The 21,850-nt window shown below is 40.3% G+C and overlaps 1 protein-coding gene across 7 annotated transcripts in view; it reads left to right on the top strand.

The window, feature by feature from the left end:
* Positions 1–21,850, top strand: part of LOC101948279 (spindle assembly abnormal protein 6 homolog) — a 46,371-nt gene that overhangs the window by 12,029 nt on the left and 12,492 nt on the right. For 6 of the 7 annotated variants that reach the window (XM_008172076.4, XM_065599361.1, XM_065599360.1 and 3 more), the window contains exons 2-13: positions 343–403; positions 903–982; positions 1,845–1,949; positions 4,136–4,307; positions 5,605–5,682; positions 5,817–5,936; positions 6,299–6,490; positions 13,163–13,357; positions 15,236–15,325; positions 15,415–15,594; positions 15,918–15,999; positions 16,922–17,046. In XM_008172076.4, the coding sequence (XP_008170298.2) occupies positions 343–403; positions 903–982; positions 1,845–1,949; positions 4,136–4,307; positions 5,605–5,682; positions 5,817–5,936; positions 6,299–6,490; positions 13,163–13,357; positions 15,236–15,325; positions 15,415–15,594; positions 15,918–15,999; positions 16,922–17,046 (1,480 nt within the window). Of the gene's footprint in view, positions 1–342; positions 404–902; positions 983–1,844; positions 1,950–4,135; positions 4,308–5,604; positions 5,683–5,816; positions 5,937–6,298; positions 6,491–13,162; positions 13,358–15,235; positions 15,326–15,414; positions 15,595–15,917; positions 16,000–16,921; positions 17,047–17,793; positions 20,274–21,850 lie in introns of those variants that run through there. The other variant, XM_065599362.1, reaches the window with a different exon arrangement.

Raw genomic sequence — 21,850 nt, 5'->3', positions numbered from 1 at the left:
GGTAACTATGGTACAAAATAGGGCAACAAGTCTGAAAAGACTCATTGCATGTGCTTAACTTTGTGCACTGAGAGATGTCAGTCTTCATTAAATATTGATTACTAAACCTATTGACTGGTTAGGCATTTGCAACTTCACTCAAATGTTTATAAATTTGTCTAGCCATACATAATTTTATTCCTAGCAGGAATGGAACTGTAGTACTGGGGTGTGTGTGTGTGTGTGTTTGTTTTTTAACACCATGTTACAATACGTTTGTAGAAAGCATGAGTTCAAATGTTAATCTAAACCTTTTGATGAAATGTCTTTTGTTGAGTGTGAGAGTCTCTATTTATATTGCAGGAGGGCTGATATAAGGCTAACTGTTGAAATTTGTACATCATCAAGTCCTATCCATAAGAAGGTATGCTCTGTATCAAAAAATCATCTTTTGTATATCTGCTATCTTTTGTGTGCTAAAACAGAATGTAAACTGCCCTGATGCAGTGACACAGGCTTTTTTGCTTTTTGCATTGCTTAAGATTCTATAAGGTGCTATGAAACGTATTTGTAAATATCTGTATAAACATATAATCTTGTGTTTAAATGTACCATGATGTGTTTAGGAGTCATACAAAATATTATTCTGATGATTTAAAATGCACATTTTAGATAAACTTGACTAGTGAGTCACCACTAATAACTGCTATTATTTACCAAATTAAAAAAAAGTCTGAACCAAAGGTGTGATAAAAGCACCACTTTAGTCACCTTGTACTTTGTATCTTAATTGTAGTACATTTGTCTTTTTTGTACATGTAAATTTTTTTGTGTCGTGTCTCCTGTATACTTTAACAGCATGCCGCTTGGCACCATAATGTTCAAGAAATAATGTTAATATAATTCTACCCTAACTTTGACAGGAACTTACTGTGCGTATTACAGATGATGCAGATCCATTATTCTTGTATTCTGTTGCTATAGGAGAGGAAGATTTTCAGAGGTAATTGCTATTTGCTGCTTTTATCCAGGAAACAATGGAACTTGCTATCATTGTGAACGTTGTTTTAAGATCAAATATGTACAATATTTTATGTTTCTTACTTAATTTACTGTTGCTATAAACTCTTTGTAGTTTACATACCAGCTGCATTGTATTGTCATTTTAATATAATGTACTTACTGGTTGGTGTACGTGTCAGCATTTGAGTTCGGAAGCAGATTCTGTTCTGAAAGATTTCTTTGTGTCGTAGAGGAGTATAATTATAGGAAATGAGATGATAATCCTTTAAAGTATTGTATTAATAATGTAAAACTTCTGTTAACAAGGATAACTTTTTACAATGTTAGATACGCTGCTAACAGAATGAATTCGGTTCTTTGAAAGTTCTGTTTTATGCTGTTAAAAATTAATTTTGTGAACTTTTGAGTTTTGTTCATGTAGTGTCTGAAGTTATGGTGCATATAGTATTGCTGTCTTTAGTAAAGTCAGTGTCTGGTGGCTTTTTACATAAGGGCGGGCATTAGTATTAAAAAAGAAATAAGATGCTTTTCTCTTAAACTGTTTTGTAGTAACTATCTTTGTGTGTGTGTTCTCAAAGATATGGCTGTCTCATTTACTATCCAGATCCTACTTTAATAGGAGGGAAGAAACTGAAACCTCCTAGTAAGAGAGTACAGAAGAAAAACTGCCCAACTAAGGGAAATTGCCAATGACCAAAAAAAAAATGTTGTTTGAATAAAATAGAACTACCACCCAGATCTCATTTAGAAAAGCTAATTTGTTTTCTAGACTGACAATGTTTCAGAATAAAGATCGTTTTCCCTTGACTCTTACCTTTGCCATCCTTTTGTTTCCTTTGCAGTTTAAAGAGCCAACAAGGATTGCTTGTAGATTTTTCAGCTTTTCCCCAGAAATTCATTGATTTGTTAGAACAATGCATTTTGGAACAAGGAAAACAAGTGCCTCGGTAAGGGCAGTTTCATTATTTTGATAGAATTTGGATTAGAAAGAAGCATTCAATAAATGGGAATTCTTACCTGAGGGAGCATTTCACTGCAACCCTCACAGTTGGTTGTATGGGTGCTTGGATATCATGGTGATGATGAGTAATGCCTTTACAAGTGCCAGCGATAGAGGTAGCCAGGGGAGCTGTTCATGTGGTTTTGTATTTGAAATGTTCCTTAACTCTGCTAAGAAAAAATGGTAGAGGAAGACCGCTTTGCTGTCCTACTGGTAATTTAAGAACTAAAATTCTTTCCTTGTCAACACCACCATTCTCCCCATCACTCAGGACTGCAACGTGGATATTGACTTGATTCCTCCATTGCCTCACATCCAGGCCATATCTAAATCTTGCCACTTCTTCCTCAGCTTTTCCAAGATCTCTTTCCATCCTCTCAAACAAATCTCTCATTCAGGCCCTCACTGTATGTCACTTTGCCTACTGCAACAACTTCCTCTCTGGTCTCCTTGAAATCCACATTGTCCCGGTCTGCTCCCTGCAAGATATTACAGCTAAGGCCATTTTCATTGCCTCTTGTTTTGATGATGTTACTGCCCACTTTCAACTCTTCCACTTTCTCCCCACTCACTGTTGAATCAGATTAAATCATCTAGTTACATCTTCAAAGTTCTACATAACGCTGCCCTCTCTTACTTATTATCTGAGCTCCTCTCAGTTTGTGTGATTACCTGTTCTCAGCTTTGTGCATAAGCATTTATGGGTATGTCTCCACTGCAATCAGGAGGTGTGATTATAGCATCAAAGCTAGCTCAACTAACAATAGCAGTGAAGGTGTGGCAGCATAGGCAGATGCATGAGCTAGTCCTGTCTGCCCATGTCCATAGATGAGTACTCAAGTACCATTGCCCGGGCTGCTGCTGCTTCATCGCTTTTGTTACTTGAGCTAACTTTAATGCTGTAATCACGTTTCCCAATTGGAGTGCAGACATACCCTGAATGCCATCTTTCATGGTGCCCTTATGCATTGTATCTTGGAACAGATGTTTGGGGAATATCTATCCTAGCCTTTTCAAATGCATTAGCTCCCTTGAGTTAACTGTAAAAAAGAACTGTGGTGTAGATGAGGCCTAAAGGTTTTTAGTCTTCATGTGTGTTAGCAGGTTGAGGTAAACGCAAAGGGAGAACCTAGGTTTTACCTTGACCTGCTAGCATATGTTAAAACTACAATTGTCTTGTTTTTACTAGAATTTTACCTTGTTACCATGTGTTAGTAAACACACAATACACCTTTATTCTAATGAAGACCAATCCTGAGGGGCTACAACATTGTACCCAGCACTATTATTATTGTGTTAAACTGTGTATGCTAGATGTTAAGTAGTGCATCAAATCATGTAAGCTAACTCAGTTTGGGGGGGAGGGGAAAAACACGTTTTCCTTTAGTACAGTGCTTCTCAAAGTCGGGCCGCTGCTTGTTCAGGGAAAGCCCCTGGCGGTCCGGGCCAGTTTGTTTACCTGCCGCGTCCACAGGTTCAGCTGATCGCAGCTCCCACTGGTCGCGGTTCTCCGCTCAAGGCCAACGGGGTCTGCGGGAAGCAGCGCGGGCTGAGGGATGTGCTGGCCGCACTTCCCGCAGCCCCCCTTGGCCTGGAGCGTCGAACCATGGCCAGTGGGAGCCGCGATCGGCCGAACCTGTGGACGCGGCAGGTAAACAAACTGGCCCGGACCGCCAGGGGTTTTCCCTGATCAAGTGGCGGCCTGACTTTGAGAAGTACTGCTCTAGTCTATTTCTCATGTAGATAGAACAACTTTTGTACTTCTTGCTCCTTGATTAGTGCAGCACATCTAGGGTCTGTCTGTACTGGAGAAAGCTAGGTCTAAAACTCATTTGAAAACACAGTTTAAAAATGGCTTTTTCATTACCAGATTTGAACATAATTTAGCTACCTGTCTAGACAGTCAACATTGTTCAAATAATTTTCCTAATTGATGCGATTGTCCATTCTGGTGGCCAGAATGTTGAGAGCTGATCAAGAGGAGGCTCTTGGTTGAATTCTCAGATGTCTCAGTGTAGCTATAAAATAATGGTGGGAGAAGCCCAGGGAGTCAGTGAAGTTTAAATGGCTGTAACCTTTTTAATTCAAGAGACTGTTGTTTTAAATACTTGTCTTTTGTTGGTGTGTTTATAGGTTTTTAATTCAACTTGTAACATCTTCCCCAGCATTGGATTGCATGCCTGCATGTTTAAATGTAGTGGAAACCAATCCATTCAAACATCTCACTCACTTGTCTCTAAAGCTTTTGGCAGGAAGTGACAGTGACATCAAGAAATATCTTGCCGTCTGCATTAAAAATTTAAAGGTTAGCTTTAAGTCTTTCTTTTATTAAGAAAAAACACAAACACGATCAATTAAAACCTTAATAGATCAGATAGAACAAGATGAGCCTTGAACCTTGGTACGATCCATGAAGGCTCATCCTTCCATGTAGAGCCCCATTGACTTGAATGGGTTTCCCAGTAGGGGTAATGGTCCACACATGCAAATCCGATTCCAAGATCAAGCACCAAATTAGAAGGATATTTAAAGCATATGATTAGTACACTGGCTAGCTCTTATTGCTAAGCTGGTGCTATGTGCATGTACCATATGTATAAGCAGTAACACCCAAGATGAGAATCAGGCTAACTCAAGTGACTTCAAGAGAGTTGCCGTTTGTTTGTTTGTTTTTTGTTTTGTTACCAGTTTAAATTAGATGAAAATTGTGCCCAATGTCTTAGATGTATATAAATACAAGTTTTTATCTTGTTGTATATTTATGCTTGAAAATAATAAACAGTAACGTTAGAAAGTTTCCATTTAATAGGCCTGCCTGGTATAACTAGACTGCAGTGGTTTGAAAACTATACTATGAGAGGGAAAAACTAGAGATGCTGAATGTGTTAAACCTATAATTAGTTCAAAACTCCTTCCTGGATCTTAAGCTAATGAATTTCCCTCAACTCCCAATGAGGATAATTTGTAGCTAAAGGGAAGTTTGTGCTATGGGACAGAATTCCCTCCTCTCTAAATCTAGGCTGGCACAAGTAAGTCCTTTGCAGATGGTGTATATGCTGTTTGCTTCCTAAGGATATTTCCCCCCACCCATCTGCTAGTTTAAAATCTCTTAAGTGGAGTGTGACTCCAATAACAGCTGAGTATAAATTTCAAACTATGATGAACAAGTGGGTTTGAAGTTAGGCAAAAGTATTCTGTTTCTAGAAGAAACAGAGAAATAAATACACAAGACCAGCAAATTTGCATGGAAAATAAAAAATATTTAAGTGCTTTAGAGATCTTCCTGTTTAAATCAAACCCATTACAATATTGTGAGCAAATTTCTTTCCTCCCTTCCTGCTTCCTCAATCATATAACTTACTGACATATTACTTACAATATTTGCTGTGTAGAAAGTGTAATGATTTTTTTTTAATTTTTTTATTTTGCTAGTGGTTTGGAAGGAGACTTCCTAATTATTGTATACTGTCACCACTGATAGTAATAATATGGTCATTTTACATATTGGTAAAGGTTCTTATTATAAAGGAAAAATCTAATTTTAGCGTGGACTGCTTAATAATTTATAATATAGTTTGTGGGGATTTGGTGTTTTTTAATAGATGGAAAACAGTATGTTGGAAGATAAGCTACACAGATCAGAAGAGGGACTTTCAAAAAGACTAACTGTAACACAGCAGGTAGGAAGCAGCCTTTATTTTAAACAAAACAAACCCTGAAAGTGTGGTGCTAAATCTATACCAAATTGACTTTTAAAAAAAAAAGTTACTGCTATACAAACAGAAATCAGCATGTGATTTTTTTTTTTTTTCAGGCTTTGGCAGAAAAAAGTAAGGAACTGGATAAACTGCAAAATGAATGGACATCACAGACCACTTCATTGACTAACAAGTACTCCCGAGAAATCACAGCAGAAAAGGAGAAAGTGCTACGGGTAAGTAAAAATATAGGCATCTGGCTCAGGTAGAGCAGCACCAGAGTAACCTATAGATCGAATACTTCCAATCTATAGCATAGATATGCAAGAGTACTTCTTGGCAATCTGTTGAAGTAAATAGTCCCTCATCTAATAGCATCTTCTGAAAAAAAAAAAAAAAAGACTCCCTGAACTCTACAGTGAAGGGGGAATGTATAAATGTTGAGTTTTAATATTGTTTGTATCTCTTGTGAGCCTGGTGTGCGTTTTTTCTTTAACTGTATTTAATTGAATTTTAAATTAATATATCTGTATGTAAAATCAGATGTTTGTATGCTGTGTATATATGCATGATTAATATCCTTGTCTTCCTGCTTAAGATTCAAGCACAGTACCAGCTTCAGCATGAACAGCAAAAGAAAGAGATGGAAGCAACTTGCAACAGAAAAGTACATCACTTAGAAACCAGGGTATCTGAATTTGAAACTGTTAATAAGGATCTCACAGAGAAAAAATACAAGTCTGAATCTTCTATAAGGGAGCTGAAATCCAAATTTGCAGGACTTGAAGAGGTATAGTAAAAGTAGTGTAATAAATGGTATGCTTATTGGGGAATTAAAAGTTGTGTTACTGGTAACATTTTTGCCTTTAAAAATCAATTCACTTAATGAATTCCAGTAAATTTAAGTCTTTTTGTGTCAGATATTTAGCTGATGTAAATCAGCATAGCTTCACTTTAGTCATTGGAGCTCTGCCAGTTCACACCAGCTAAGGATCTGGCTCCTTATTTTGATACACTTAGGATGGCATATCCCAACCTTAAGCTATTGTTACAGCTTGCTCTAGAGTAGTTCTGGGAGCTCTACAAGACCTTTGTGTGTATGATGAGGAGGGGAGAATAAATAAAGCATATAAAATTGCTACATAAGTAGTTCTGACTTCAAATACAGTCTGTACTGAAATGTTTCCTCCAACCCAAATGTAACTGCTGTGTAATTATTTACCATAATTGTATGTTTATTTATATTATGCAAATCTTTGCACTCTGGCTCAGGAAAATCTATTTGCATAAGCACTGTATAGCTGGATAATTGCTGTAGGGTTATTCAGAAACAAACCCCTGCAAGGTAACTGGCTATTGCCCTCAGAATGCCCCATCCCTATACCTTTATCAAAGCTATTTGCCTAAACATTTACTCCTCTTTCTGTGCTATTGCTTCATATTAAATACAACTTAATTTAAGGAAGAGATTGCTTTTAATTAAGGAGGGGGGGAGATAAAGCATTTGTGGGAACCAAAGGCTAACTGGGGGGAGAGGCTTTTAGGTTGACCCAGGTCCTCAAAGGTTATGGACCCACAATCCTTATTGAAAGATATGTGACTGTTTTTTTTTCTAAATTTAAAATACTTAAATCAAATCAAGAGAACAATCACCAAAGCTAATATATTCTTACTAATATTCAACTAAAAATAAGTCAAATCAAGCCCTTTAGTAGTATTATTGAATTTGGGTTAGATCAAATTTAATTCCAAAATAATCAGCTCTTATAAATTCTAGGAATGTTTGTTTAAAGTTTTCTATGTTGCCATATAAGCTATTTCTCTAACACCGTTTATTGAAGCATGGAGGAGAGATAGGGTCTTATACTGTAGGAGTCATCCTTGCCATGTGTGTACAGTAACTCCTCACTTAAAGTTGTCCCAGTTAACGTTGTTTCATTGTTATGTTGCTGATCAATTAGGGAACATGCTCGTTTAAAGTTGTGCAATATTCCCTTAACATTGTTTGGCAGCCGCCTGTTTTGTCCACTGCTTGCAGGAAGAGCAGCCCGTTGGAGCTAGCTGGTGGGGGCTTGGAACCAGGGTGGACCAGCAGTCCCCCTTTCATCTCCCCGTTCCCCTAAGTTCCCAGTGCAGCAGCCGCCTAGCAGGCAGGGCCGGCTCTGGCTTTTTTGCCGCCCCAGGCAAAAAAGCCTCCCGCCACCCCCCCCTCCGCCCCCCGGCGGGGAGCGTGGCAGGGGAGGGCACCGAGCCCAGCCGGGGTCCCGCTCTCCCCGACCAGCCGGAGCGCCGGGGGGAGGGCGGCGAGCCCGGTCGCGGCCCCGCTCTTGGGCCAGAGCGCTGTGCCGCCTCCCTGCAGGTGCCGCTCCAAGCACATGCTTGGTGGGCTGGTGCCTGAAGCCGGCCCTGCCAGCAGGCTACCAGTGCCGGCAGTTCAACTGTCCCTCCCCCTCCCACTGCCACGTGCTGCTCCTGCCCTCTGCCTCGGGGCTGCTCCCGGGAGCCTCTTGCTTGCTGTGCGGAGGGGCAGGGGGCAGGGCTAATGTCAGGGTATCCCCCTCCCCCCCTACTCCTGCCCCCTGCTTACCCCTTCTCCATATAGAGCAGGGTGGGGACAGGACAGGGCTCAGGATGGAGAGAGCTTGCTGGCCGCAGCTTCTGTCTCAACTTCCTGATCTTTTTAAAGGCAATGTACTTAAAGTGATGTCAGTGTACTTAAAGGGGCAATGCACATCTCTCTCTCTCTCTCTCTCTCTCTCTCTCTCTCTCTCTCCCACACACAGGGTGTCTGTCTCTGTCTGCCATGCTGTCTCCCCTCCCTCCATTCGTGCTGCCTTGTAGAGTGTGAGGCTACATTAACAACAACGTGTTAACCCTTGAGGGCTCAGCCCAATGCTAGTTCATCATTTTAGCAGTAAGGCATTACCTGGGAAATATCCCACCCTCTAACTTCACCACCTCAACCAAGCTTCACAATCATCATTGCTGTGTACCAGTATTAAAGTGTGTGTGTGTGTATGTGTGTGTGTACACACGTATGTTTTTTGTCTGGTGGAAAAAAAAAATCCCTGGAACCTAACTTTCTCCCCCCCCCCTTACAGTCGCATTTTTCAGGAACCTAACTACAACGTTAAGTGAGGAGTTACTGTATATAAATGGATAGTTCAGAGGTATTCACTAGCCAGTGAGAATGAAGTCTTCATTTAGTAATAAACCTGAAGATGTTGCCCATTAACTTGGTAATAACCGTGGGCCAGAGCTCATACTTCAGTGACAAAAACCCATGGGCGGGGTACCAAAGGGAAGACAAAAATCTTTTGTTGAGAGAGGGGTCAGGGTTTCCACCCTACAAAATCAGCTACAGTAGCTGCTTGTAGGCTCACCTAATAAAACAACGCCCAGAGCCTCGGACTCTGTGGATCTGAGTTTGCATTAGGGGAGTTTAAGGGTTAGTTTTTGAAAAGCTTCATGTAGATCAGGGCTGCAACACTGTCATGTGAGAGAGGACATCGTTCCTGAAGTGCACATGTGTATATACCCAAAATGCTTTCTGTCAGCTGAACTGGTCAGTGGCCTGTCAGCTGGCCATTTTGCTGACATTTACAAAAAAGCTAGAGGAAAACCTGGTGGTCTTGTAATACAGAACAAGAATGTTTGGGAAAGATCCTGAAAGTAAGTGACATATGGTTACATTGTTGATGAACTGAAATTGTGTAGTTCATTCATATTAATGTGCAGTAAGGTGTGAGCATGGCAGATAAGAGTTAGTTAATGGTGTGGGTGTTTTTTTTGTGGAAGAGAATGAACAGGCATTAATGTTTTGTGGACCTTGCAGACCCTGATAGTGTCACTGCTAACTTTGCAAAAGGAATTCCCCTGAGCATGATCTCTGGTACCCTGGTGTAAAAAGAGATGGTCTCCAGCTGACTTAAAGTTTAATTTTTGTTCTTCTCAACAAAACTTTCAGATATGACCTGGCAAACTATTTGGGTGTCCCCCAAAAAACAAAAGACATGAGGGAGGGGGAAACTATTAAACTTTTCATTCCTCACAGTCCTCGGCAAAAACATTTTAAAAATCTAAATAGAATCTATCCTGCTACTATTTAAAATTAGATTGATCCCTGCCCAAGAACTTATAATCACTGGATTTGTTCTGTAAAGTGCCTAGCAAAATTCTGAATTAATACTGAATTCAGTGCTTTCATGCAGTGTTACCTCTCATGTAGCAGTGCCCTGGTCAGCCATATTGTTAGGCAAGATAATCAGACTGACATTGAGTGTCTGAGTTATAGGCAGCAGCAGGAAAATTGGGTTTTATCTTCCCCATTTCTCTGGCATTGTTTCTAGAAACTTCTATTTGAAATGGATAGGGAAGAAATAGAGAAACCTGCCTATGTGAGCACCTTCTCAACATCTGGCATTGGGATTCTCTTTTAAGGCCTGCCAAATATTTTTGACTCAATTCAGCAATAATTATTTTTTTGCATAGGTATAGTTTATTGAAGTCTAAATTGCAAATTTTATTACAACATGATTGATCACTAAACATACACGGTACAATCTTGATTATCTAAATCTGCTGTTCTTTATTACAGTAACAGTTTTAGATCATACCATCATCTTCTATTTATAATGAAAAGTCATTAAAGTTCCGATAATGTGTGCCCAAGTGATCTGGATAATCAAGGGTACTGTAAGGCTATGATGTTGTTTCAATGATCTAGGTGTGGCCGCTTCCACTATACACTTAGCAGTGAGAGTGAAACTTGGAGACCAGCTGCATCATTGCTGAACAGCAGCACTACATTGAATAGTGTCGCTGGAGAGGCTGTGGCCTTCCAGTCCCTAGAGCTCATGAGTGGAGTTGGGCAGGAAATGTTTCCTGTTCTGTGAAAGTTTTCACAACTTTGGAATTTTTTTTCCTTTTGCACATCAAGACAAAGTAGGGACCTTCCAATTTTTTTGCAAAAAATGAGTGAGTGAGATCTAGAGAGACCTACTTCAGAATAGCCAGGAGCCTGGTGGTTAGGGCACTCATGGGAGACCTGGGTTCAAGTCCCTGCTCTGTCTGATTTTGAAGTGACATGGGATGGAAAAACTACGCTGAGCCAGCCAGAGCAAGGACTTTCACCTAGGTCTCCCACATCCCAAATGAGTGCCCTAACCACAAGGCCATTGGTTATTCTGAGGAAGGTTGGTCTATCTGTCGCTTTTCCTGCCCCTTACCTCCCAACCCTGAGCTATTGGCTGAGGTGGGTTTCTCTGGTTTTCACTCTAACTCCTTCCTGCTAAAAACTTGCATTTTCTAACCAGAGTGGTGGTGGTTTAAAAAAATACCCAACTTCATAAGACCTGATTTAGTCTTGCATGATCCAAGCTTTGGAGAGCTCCATGCTGTATTGCAGGTAAAGGATATGCACAATCAGAAACCCATCACTGTTAAGCCCTGGAACTCTTTAAGATAAGAGGGGTCACTAAGGAGAAGAAGATGGCAGGGCCCATTGTTATGTTCTTTGAATTAATTCTCTTTCCTCTGCTGAAATCCTCCTTTCATTGACAGATCTTCAGCCTCACTCTCTGACCTACCAACTTTCACGCGCCATGACACTGTTTGAGGCACCACATTTTTTACCTGCTATTTAATCTAATTCTTTTAATGTAGTACTATCATTCTATACCATTAGCAGTGGTAGTAGGCTTCCATTACAGTGAATTGAACAAGATGTTGTCTCTTTAGTTGTTATACATGCCATATGTACAATTATTCCTCTTCCATTACATTTTAATTGACCAGAGAGAGAGAGAGACACACTTGTTTGCAGTTAGTAAGAGGATTTGATTTTTTTTTTCTTTTCTTTTCACAAACATTTGCGTGTAGACAGGGTATTTTGCTGCCCCAAGCACAGCAGTCAGGCTGCCTTCGGCGGCGCACCTGTGGGAGGTCTGCTGGTAACGCAGATTTGGCGGCATGCCTGCGGGAGGTCCGCCAGTCCTGCGCCTTCAGCGTACCTGCCGCCGAATTGCCACCGAAACCATGGGACCAGCGGACCTCCCGCAGGCATGCCACCGAAGGCAGCCTGACTGCCGCCCTCACGGCGACCAGCAGGCCACCCCCTGCAGCTTGCTGCCCCAGGCACGCACTTGATGCACTGGTGCCTGGAGCCGCCGCTGCATGTAGGAGGAGGTGGCCTAACCAAAGGCATATGACAAGATGGATGAGAATTATTCTGAAATCAGTAAAGATGAACTTCCCCCGCTCCATTTGCATAACACAATACAACCATAAAATGAACAGGTTACTCCATAATAAAAGAAGAATAATGAAAAAATCATTGGATTTGTTGAGAATAAATTATAGTAACAGCAGGAAAACACAAACAAAACTGCACTGTGAACTGTTTGTGTGCAATTTTCTCTGACCTCTACTCTATGCCAATGGTCTCCATTAGCACAGTAGCAATATTGGTATGTTGCCCGTCTGATGTTTCGTTTCTTTCCTTGTCTTGTGAATAGAATTCTACAGTTATTTTTCACTTGTTCACGCAGAGATGTTGCAAGGGCTAGGTAGTATTGCTTTTGAGGCAAGGCCAAATGGTGCTTTTGTAAAAGTTTGCTTAAGAATCTACTAGACATTTTTAGTTCTATTATTGTGTAAAATATGATTACAAATTCCACAGACAAATGAAATCAAAACTATAGTAACTGTAATTTGCTTCAAGCATTGACACTCGGGTGTTCACTTTTTCAAAGACAAAATCATATAATTAGGTGAGGATCATTAAATTATTCTTGCATCTTTATTATTAGTGCATTTGTATAACTGTTTAATTATTGTCAAGTATCAGAGGGGTAGCCGTGTTAGTCTGGATCTGTAAAAAGCAACAGAGAGTCCTGTGGCACCTTTAGGGCTAACGGATGTATTGGAACATAAGCTTTTGTGGGTGAATACCCACTTCGTCAGACACATGTCATGTGTCTGACGAAGTGGGTATTTACCCATGAAAGCTTATGCTCCAATACATCCGTTAGCCTTAAAGGTGCCACAGGACTCTGTTTAATTATTGTATTAATTGGCTAGCACCAAAGCATACAAGAAAACACTGTCCTTGCCTCAGACACATTTACAATTGGTCTGTAAGTTATCATAAAAGTGTAAGGAGGTTTTTGTGAGGCTCCACACTGGACCAGAGTGATTTGCAGAGAAGCTAATAGCCTCTGAGGAAAATTTTGGCTAGAGAAGAATAGAAATATAATGAAGGTGAATCTGTCTAAAGGGCTAATCCCTTGGATAGAGCTGACCAAACTCATTGTAATTTTTCATTAGTTTTTCATCTACAATTCTCCAGTCCTCCCAGAGAACTGCTCAGCTGCTCATCCTAAAATTCTTCCATAACACTTTAATGTAAAGACTTCTATTGTTTTTTTTTTTTCTATTCTTCCCCTGAATCTTCATTTGATAGGAGTATCAGAGGGCAAAACAAGAAGTTCTGTCCCTCCGAAGAGAAAATTCAACTCTTGACACAGAGTGCCATGAAAAGGAGAAACTCCTAAACCAGCTAAGAACACGGATTGCAGTCCTAGAACAAGAAGTGAAGGATAAAGAGCAAGTAGTAATAAGAAGCACAGATGTCTGTGAAAGTGCACAGGAACACAAGGTTGGCAATAGCAACTCCTGGCTTGAAAGATGTTCCCTAGAAGTGTAAAACATGCACATCTTGAAGATTTCTTTAAATATTCCTTTAGAAAGTAAACCAGTTTTTGAAATGATGTGGTGTTAATGTGAGGATTATGGCTTAAAACAAAAAAATCTCCTTTTGTCAGGGTGTGTATGTTGGCATGGCTACACTATAAATTTAAGCTGACCTACGTTAGGTCAATTTACAGCAACTGCAGTGATTACTGAGGTGGTTCATGTCCACACTGCCTTTCTTCTGTCAGTGGTGCACATCCTCACTAGGAGCACTCTCACCGACTTAAGAGGGGCAATGTGGGGGGCTGAGAGTCAGGGCTTTCTGCTCTGTGTGCAGATCCCCGCCGGTAGCCTGGCTCCCTGCTCCCCTCTCTGCTTGGCTACCGCTCCCCACCGGGCTTCTTGGCTCACCGTTGGGAGTGGGGCAGCCGCACCAGGCTTCTCAGCTCTGTGCTCCCAGTGTGGGGAGCCAGGGGCACGGGGGGCATCCGGGCTCTCACCAACCCGGACTCTGAGCATGGAGCTCCCCACCAGGTGCATCTGTGCTCCCAGTAGGGGGCTGGGATGCCTGGAGTGGCTGCCCCATTCTTGGGGGGTGGTGGTGGGGGAAGGGAAGCCATGAAATTTACAAGAATGATAGCTAATAGATGTAAGTAACGCACTTCATCGCCCTAACTACACCAACATAAGCCCTTTGCCTCTCGTGGAGGTGGAATTATGTTGGTGTAGTAGGGCACTTATATCAGTGGGAGCAAGGCTGTAGTGTGTACGCTGACATAAGGCAGCTTACATTGGCCTATTTATGTTGACCTAATGCTCTAGTGTAGACCAGGCCTATGTGTGTATATATACATAGATATAATTCTTTTCTTCCCCCTTGGCTCCCACCAATTTTTTTTTTAAACACAGTTTCCTTTAAATTTGAAACAGTCCAACGTGGCTACAGTCAAATTGGTTTGTTTAATTTTACTTTTTAAAACAATACATTAATGAATTCAGTGCTCATGAAAGAATTGATAGCCTTGGAAACTGAAGTCCTATTTACAGACCAGGCAGCAGCAGTGTACATTTCCCCATGCTGCCCTGCTTGTGTACATTAACCTTGAGATGGAAGATCTACTCTAAAGTGACCCTTCCTCACCAGGTCTTCCTTGCAAGTGCAACCTCTGGTCTCTTTCTACATCTGCCAGCAAGCATGACAGTTGTGATGGTACTTTCTGAGAGGGACAGTTCTCCACTAGGCCTATCAAGACAGCCTTCAGATGACCCTCCTTCTCGCGACCACTTCTCCCCCCCCCCCTTTTTTTTTAAACACACACACTTTAACCAGCAGAGGCACCGACTTTCTAATTGGCCGGGTGGTGCTTGACCCCCCCGCTCCACACCACTTCCTGCTGCTGCCCCCAAGTGCACCCCACCCTCGCTCCATCTCTTCCTGCTCCTCTCCTTCCCCCCCGCGCCTTCTGCTCGCTGCTGAACAGCTAATCCTCGGTGGATGGGAGGCAGTGGGAGGGAGGGGGAGGCGCTGGAAGGGAGATGGAGGAGCTGATTGGCAGGGCCCATCAATGGGTGCTGAGCATCCACATTTCCCCCCCCCCCCACCTCCCTGTTGGTGCTCCAGCCCCATACCACCCACAGAGTGGCACCTATGTTAATCAGATCTCCTTCACAGGCTGTCAAAGGTTGCCACTGAACAGGACTAATTTCAATTGGTGACCTAGAAATAAAATGCATACTCTCTCCCATTACTAATCCCTGGAGTCTTGCAGTCACCAGCACCACTAAATTTCAGCATTTGGTTATGTTGACATTGTCCTGTCATGAATACAAAACTATCTTTCAGAAAAAGTTGGAAGAATCTCTGGAGATGAAACAGCTTCAAATTGGAAAATTTGAAACCACTGTGAAGTCTATTTCTGAGGAACTTCTGAAAGTAAGACACTTATGAGCATTTATTAAATTTAATCGATGGGCAGGTTTGTTCACTTGGGTTTATTTATTTATTTTTTTGGGTGTGGGTAGGCTAATGAAATTATCAAAAAGCTCCAGGGAGAGATGAAGAAACTAATGGAGAAGATGAAGTTAAAAAATGCAGTGACACTGCAACAAGAAAAAATAATAGGGGAAAAAGAGCAAACCCTTCAAAAGGAGAGATTGGAGCTGCTTAATGTGAAACAGGCCCTTCAACAAAAAGAGGAAGAGGTAAGTGTCTGTGTGTATATATGTTGCATAGAAAAGTACAGAGCAATGCAAATATTTAATGTTTACGTACAGTATGCAAGCTTTACTACAATCTCCTGGAAGGCAGGTTGATAACCTGACTCTCCCCAACCCTTGTAATTGTCAGTGTGTGTTATTAGTATCCTAATGATTGTTATGGGGGGAAATGTAGAAATAGAAAGGTTGGTATTGGTGTTGCTAAATGAGGAAGAATTGTACCAGTTTTAACTTTTTGTTTGTTTCTTTTGAAGACTAGATTGCTCAGATTAATGAATTATAGTAAATAATTTCATTACTGTTCCCAGGTCTTTAAGTTGCAAGAGCAGCTGGACATCACTGTTCAGAAATTGGAAGAAAGCAAACAGCTGCTGAAAACTAATGAGAATGGTAAGGAGAGTAAAGGCACCCTTTAGAATGATGATGTAAACTAGCTAACTAAAACCTATGCCTTATTAAAAACATTTTATATTCCATGGACATTTTAGTTTTGCTACTTCTCCACTCTGTTATGAGTTGAAACCAATTTCAAGGGCAAAGTTTGATCTTTGAACTGGAAAAGGTGGGTATTGAATTTCTCTGTGTGCATATCGAGGCATGAGTCAAGTTCTGATTTGTTAAAATACTATAAAAATGGATTAACCGTACTGAAGTCAGTAGAGTAACTGAGATCAGAATCTGGTACAAAACTTTTACTGTAAGACTGGTACAGTATATAGCTGTGTGGAAGAGGAAACAAAGAGTATTACAATTAATAAAACGTATATGTGCAAAGTCACATTAATGATGGTTGAATAACAACTCTGCCACTCCAACCCCGTCCAAGACCTAGGTATCAGGAAACAAAGAACATTGACTTCAATGGGAGTTGAAGGTGCTTACCACCTCACACTCCGTGCTCAGCACTGCAGGATGGGGTTCAATTGCATCCCCATTATATGTGGTGATAATCCCTAGAATTTCATTTAATTGACTTCTTTCAATCAACCTCAATTCAGCACTTAATATTGTAAATAACTTGTGTGCATGTTTAATATACAATATGTTGGATGTTGTGACCAATGCATTTTGATTACTGTTGGCTTTCTGAAAATACATATGCTGTGTAATTCCATTTACAGTATATTGAAATTAGGTCAGTTGGCCTTGCTTGCATGTGTCCTCAAAGTTAAGGCATTAATGCATTTTCCTATCTGTAGTCCTCAGTTACTCTAATATACTTGCCTGTATTTTTGTATGAGACAAATCAGAAATCTGTTACATTTTATGTAGAGCTGAATGTTTATTTCATGCATTTTTATTCTCCTTGTAGTAATTTCCTGGCTAAATAAACAACTGAATGAGAATAAAATTGCATCTATGCATGGGGCATCAGGTCACAGTGATATGCCATGTGCTGGAAGTGTCACCAATTCAGCAGCCTTGCAGAATGGCCTGGTAAGTATTTCTGCTGTATTACACTGAATTATGGTTGGGAAATCTTTTTGATTATTTATATGCACAAAACTACAATAAGTCTCCGATCTGAATGAAAACTGAACAAAGCCACAGCGTTCTAAACATGCCCATCTCTCGCTCCTGGGGCAAGATTCTTGGCCTTGCCTGTAGCTGTTTGTTTTGCATTTTCTCAGCAGCACAAAGCCACTATAAACTGCTCTGAGGGCAGCTGAGGATTTCTTCTGAGTCACAAAGAGGATTTGTTGGGGGTTGAGTGGAGTATACAGTGCTCCTCTTGATTTCCAGTGCTAGCCATTTAAAGCAGCTTTTAAACAGCCCCCAGCATAGGTTAGGGCAGTTTCTTGGCCTCTCTCTTCCTCCTCCTCCTCCTCCCGCGCACCCTATTAACTTTATGCCCTTTCTGCTCCCTATCTTTCCAAACTTTCTGCTCCCTGTCTTTGTCAGCTGTGCTGAGTATCTATCCCTTGAGGTTCAGGTGAGCATGGGTGATGGTTGAGATCTGACTGGGAAGGAAAAACAAAATGTGCAGTGGTTGCATGTGAAATGTCTTCCATTTTAAAGGATTCTGGTAGAGTGAGAGCGAGTTCTACACCTAACCTGAGGGATATGGCTGTACTGGTTACCCCCTCTCAAAGTGGCCAAAACTATACAATGGATACACTTTTTTATATTGTTTCAATGGACACAGGAGGAAATAATAAATTGGCTGGCCTCTTCTTCATTCAGCAGATGTACTGCCATATTAGAAACAGACATTATCCTGTCTGTGAGACTGCTGAACCCAGGACAGAGTTTTCCAGAAAGGTGTCCATTACTGGTATACATCTGGACAATGGAAATTGTCAGCAGTGCAGAAAATTTAGTGTGTTATCTTCATGCAGTTTCTTCCTGATGTTTTATCACTTCAGAATCAACAGGAAAAGATATGTAGCCTCTATCCAGTACATGTTGGCTCATAATGTAAACAAGAAAGGATTAAGAATTGTAAGTAAAATAGTCAATGGAGAAACATTAAATGAAGTCTGAGGTTGTGTAGTGCTTTCCACATAATACAAACACAGTAGGGAATATATATATCCAAATGATACTTGTCTGAAGAAAAGAGCTGTTCAGGAATTCTGAGGTGTAGAACAGATGGCACTAAACTGAAGCTGTGGGTGATATTCAAAGCCGAAGAAAAAAATCTTAAGATGATATTGACAGGTGGTACAGAGGTGAAAATGCATCCCAGTGGCTCAGTGAAAAATGCAGCAGTGAAGAAATAGACTGATGTACTATGGGAAATTAGACCATGAGGACATGTTAACAAGCATTTCACTTCTTTCAGGACCATCTGGAACATGGCTTCTAACAAATGTAAAAAAGGAAAAATCAATATGATTGTTAATTCTAAGGGCTGGTTACCCTCACTCAGTCTCTGCATCCAGCTGACAAATCATTGAGTGAGTAGTACACAGCTGAAATAGAGGCACTGTGCTTTGTTAGATGGCTGACATAAGTTTGGCTCCAACTTTTAAAATGCCTCAGAAATAATGTGTAAATTTAAAAACTGTTGCCTTCAGAGTTCAGATTGAACATAATTTGTGAAGAATAATTTTTTTCTTTTAAATGGCAAAGGTAATATTGTGGCTATTATAAATGCAATAGAGTAGAGCCAGATTGTAGAAAGAGATTGTTGTGTCCAGCCATGGTCCAGCTATATGTAACCACTTTTTACTAAGAGCTAGCTATTTTAATTTCCATCTCTGTTTCTCGAAAACACTCAAGCCAGTCTGAAACTTCTCCTGCATATCTTTGGCCCACCACTCGCTAATGTCAGACTGTTCAGAAGAGTTACTTCACCTTACAATTCTAGTAAATGGACAGGTTGGTTGGGATTTTTTGTATCCGTTTAAAAAAAAATAATCTGTGGATGGGGAGACTTTAATTTATAACAAAACCCTTAAGGAGCTGCCCCAATGATCATCTGTTTGGAAAGTGTTGCCCTCATTTTCCTCAGTCCTGTTTGGCTTTTTAATTTGTTGATTTGTTCTGGGGATTAAAAACTGCGTGACCCCTCCATTTCCAGAGTAGTGAGAGACAGATACTTTGGCTCTGCTGTCGTTTTAAAATTCTTCTCCATTCCTAACTTGCTGACAGTCAGATGGGAGGTGAAGGACCCAACTCTAGGGATTCTCTGAATTTACTGAGTCCCTAGATTGCCATATGCAGAGATCCATACTTAATTTGGTATTCTACAGCCATCAGAATGGGATTATGTTATCCCTTTAGGAATAGTGAACTGACTCCACTGCTGTGGAACCCAAGAAGATGGCTGGGGTTTTCATTGGCCAGGAGCCAAGCAAGCTAATTTTTTGTCAAAGAACAACTTAAGGAGTAGTTGTCATAATGGGTTCTTTTTACTAAGGATTTCAATATTACAATCACCCTGGATCTGAATTGAAGAAACCAAATTGCAATTTATGAATCTGTGTATCTCTCTAGCTAGATCACTACTGTCAAAATATTTGCAGGAAAATCATTTGGGTAAAACTCTTCAAGCTGTTCTCTTGATGACAGATACAGCTGTATGGCTCAATTATCTTTTATCCACTTAACATTTTTTGGTTGACAAGAATTTACTTTCTTGAAAATTAGGCTACATGGTGCTAGATGGGTTAAGACGCTTTGCAGGATGTGTGTGCACTAAGATGCCTCTGAAAATAAGTGAAATATTTTCTTAATAGGCAGTTGTATATAAAAATAAAGAACCTAGCGATGAGTAAAATTCCAAGAGAGTTCCATGATGATATTGGGAGTCCCTAGATGATGCTATTATAGTTAGTCTAACAAGTCATGTTTAACTGTGTAGGACTTTTTGGGTCTTGGGAAGGGGATGAGGGGAAATCACACTGTTCAGTGTGTGGTGTTTTAGTTTGTTATAAAAACCAGATTTGATTTGCTTCCTAAATCTTGTACAGAAATAATATGTTAGTCTGTAGGTAGCAGCTCTTTCCAATGTCATGAAAGCAAACCAGTCTATTAAACAAGGTAAAATTTTCAAGAGCTCTTAAGGAACTTAAGAGAAAAACCCCACTTTTGAAAATGGAACTTTGGCTCCTAACACAGTTTAGGCTCTCTTTGAAAGAAAAAAATTTTTTTACCCAAGTTGTCTAACTTCATAGTTTCAGAAAACCTGTAAGAACAGTGCATCTTTTTTTTTTCTTTTTTTTTAAAAAACAGGTGGGGTAAGGCTGTCTAGAATAATTGGGAAAAGCATGAATAGTCTTAGGGAGAGGAAGAAATTTAAATAGTTGGTGGAGCGTCTTCTCAAGGTTCTCCTAAAATTCAAAGCTGAGGAGCAAAAATGCTAGTATATACTTGTTTGGAGAAGAAGAGGAGGTAGAGACATTTATAATACTTGGATAGATAGCTTGCTTTTCTCTTCAGCAGATCTAAGGGCATATTACAATAGGTTTTGAAACTCTGCAAAAGCTAACCCGTTGTTAGTACTCCCTATGTTTTAAAACTAAACACAGGTTCCAGCTGAATCCATATAGTAATCTGAGAAAAAGTTAAAGTTCCTGGCTAAGGGCAGAGAAATTACAGACATGAGCAAAGTGATTTGGGATAGGATAATGTTTGTGACTGATTCACTAAAAGTTGTGAAAAGCTGATAAATCAGGAAGCTGAATAAAGCTTAGACAGTATAGAACAGAAGAAAAGGCTGAAGCCCAGTTAAAATTTATTGCTAACCGTTTTCAAACTTGGATCCCTAAATTCACATATGGACGTTTGTCAGTGGCTTGACTTTTCAGAGTTGCTGAGCATCCAGAACTCTGAGTTGAAGTCTACTGGAAACTCCCACTGTTCAGCACCTCTAAAAATCAAGCTATTTAGGTGTCTTGTATATAGATTTGTGTGCCTCACCCAAACTTGAAGATTTTAGCCCATATATAAAAGGAGACCGTATATGCAGTAATAATGCCTCACCATGTAATACCTGTAAAGCATCTGTGAACAATTAAAGCTCTTACCCTTCACACCTTTCATCCAGAAATTGTTTCATATTTGAGATAAGCCAATAGATGTTTCTTTTTTGCAGCATAACATACAAGTACAAGGAAAATGCAAATATCTAAAACATGAACACAGATTTACTATCAGTGCTTGGTCTCAGAACATGCCTGATCTTAAATTGATCAGATTCTTTTTCATTTAAAAAAAAAGGGGGGGGGGGCAGACAAAACACTTCCCAGTTCTAGTGGCATTTACCACCTGCTAAGCTACAAGATGTAATGACAGAATACGAAGATATATATTTAATGGAAGTTTCCTGAGAGGGTACGAATCTTGAAGTGCATCCTCCTATAAATCCCATGTTGCATACTATTCAAAAATCCCAGTTGCACTGCAAGACTGATTAGACAAAGAGTTTTGGAGATTGACAAATTGCCTCTCATTTTTTTTCAGAGGTAGATGATCATTTGTAGTGGGTAAACACCATGGAGATGATGGAAAAACCACTTGCAGTAGAACTGAAACTGTGCTGTGTTAATGCCATGTTGATTCAGGCAGTAGGGTTAGAAGATTACATGATGCCTGTGCATTTGATGACCTGATATGAGAAAAATTGAGAGCTGGCGTGCCTGTGGTTTAAATGTTTTGGATGGATAATCTGAATACTAGCAAATAAGACTGGACAGAGGAAGTTCATTGATAACCATGTTTAATAATCCACAATAGCGATGTAGAATCACCTGCTTACCCTATTCATTCATCCCAAGTAGTGTTTTGAAAAAAG

This window comes from Chrysemys picta, chromosome 6 (assembly GCF_011386835.1).
Source record: "Chrysemys picta bellii isolate R12L10 chromosome 6, ASM1138683v2, whole genome shotgun sequence".
In the NCBI taxonomy this organism is placed as follows: Eukaryota; Metazoa; Chordata; order Testudines; family Emydidae; genus Chrysemys; species Chrysemys picta.
The sequence above is the reverse complement of the archived record's forward strand: the minus strand, read 5'-3'. Positions and strand labels throughout refer to the sequence as shown.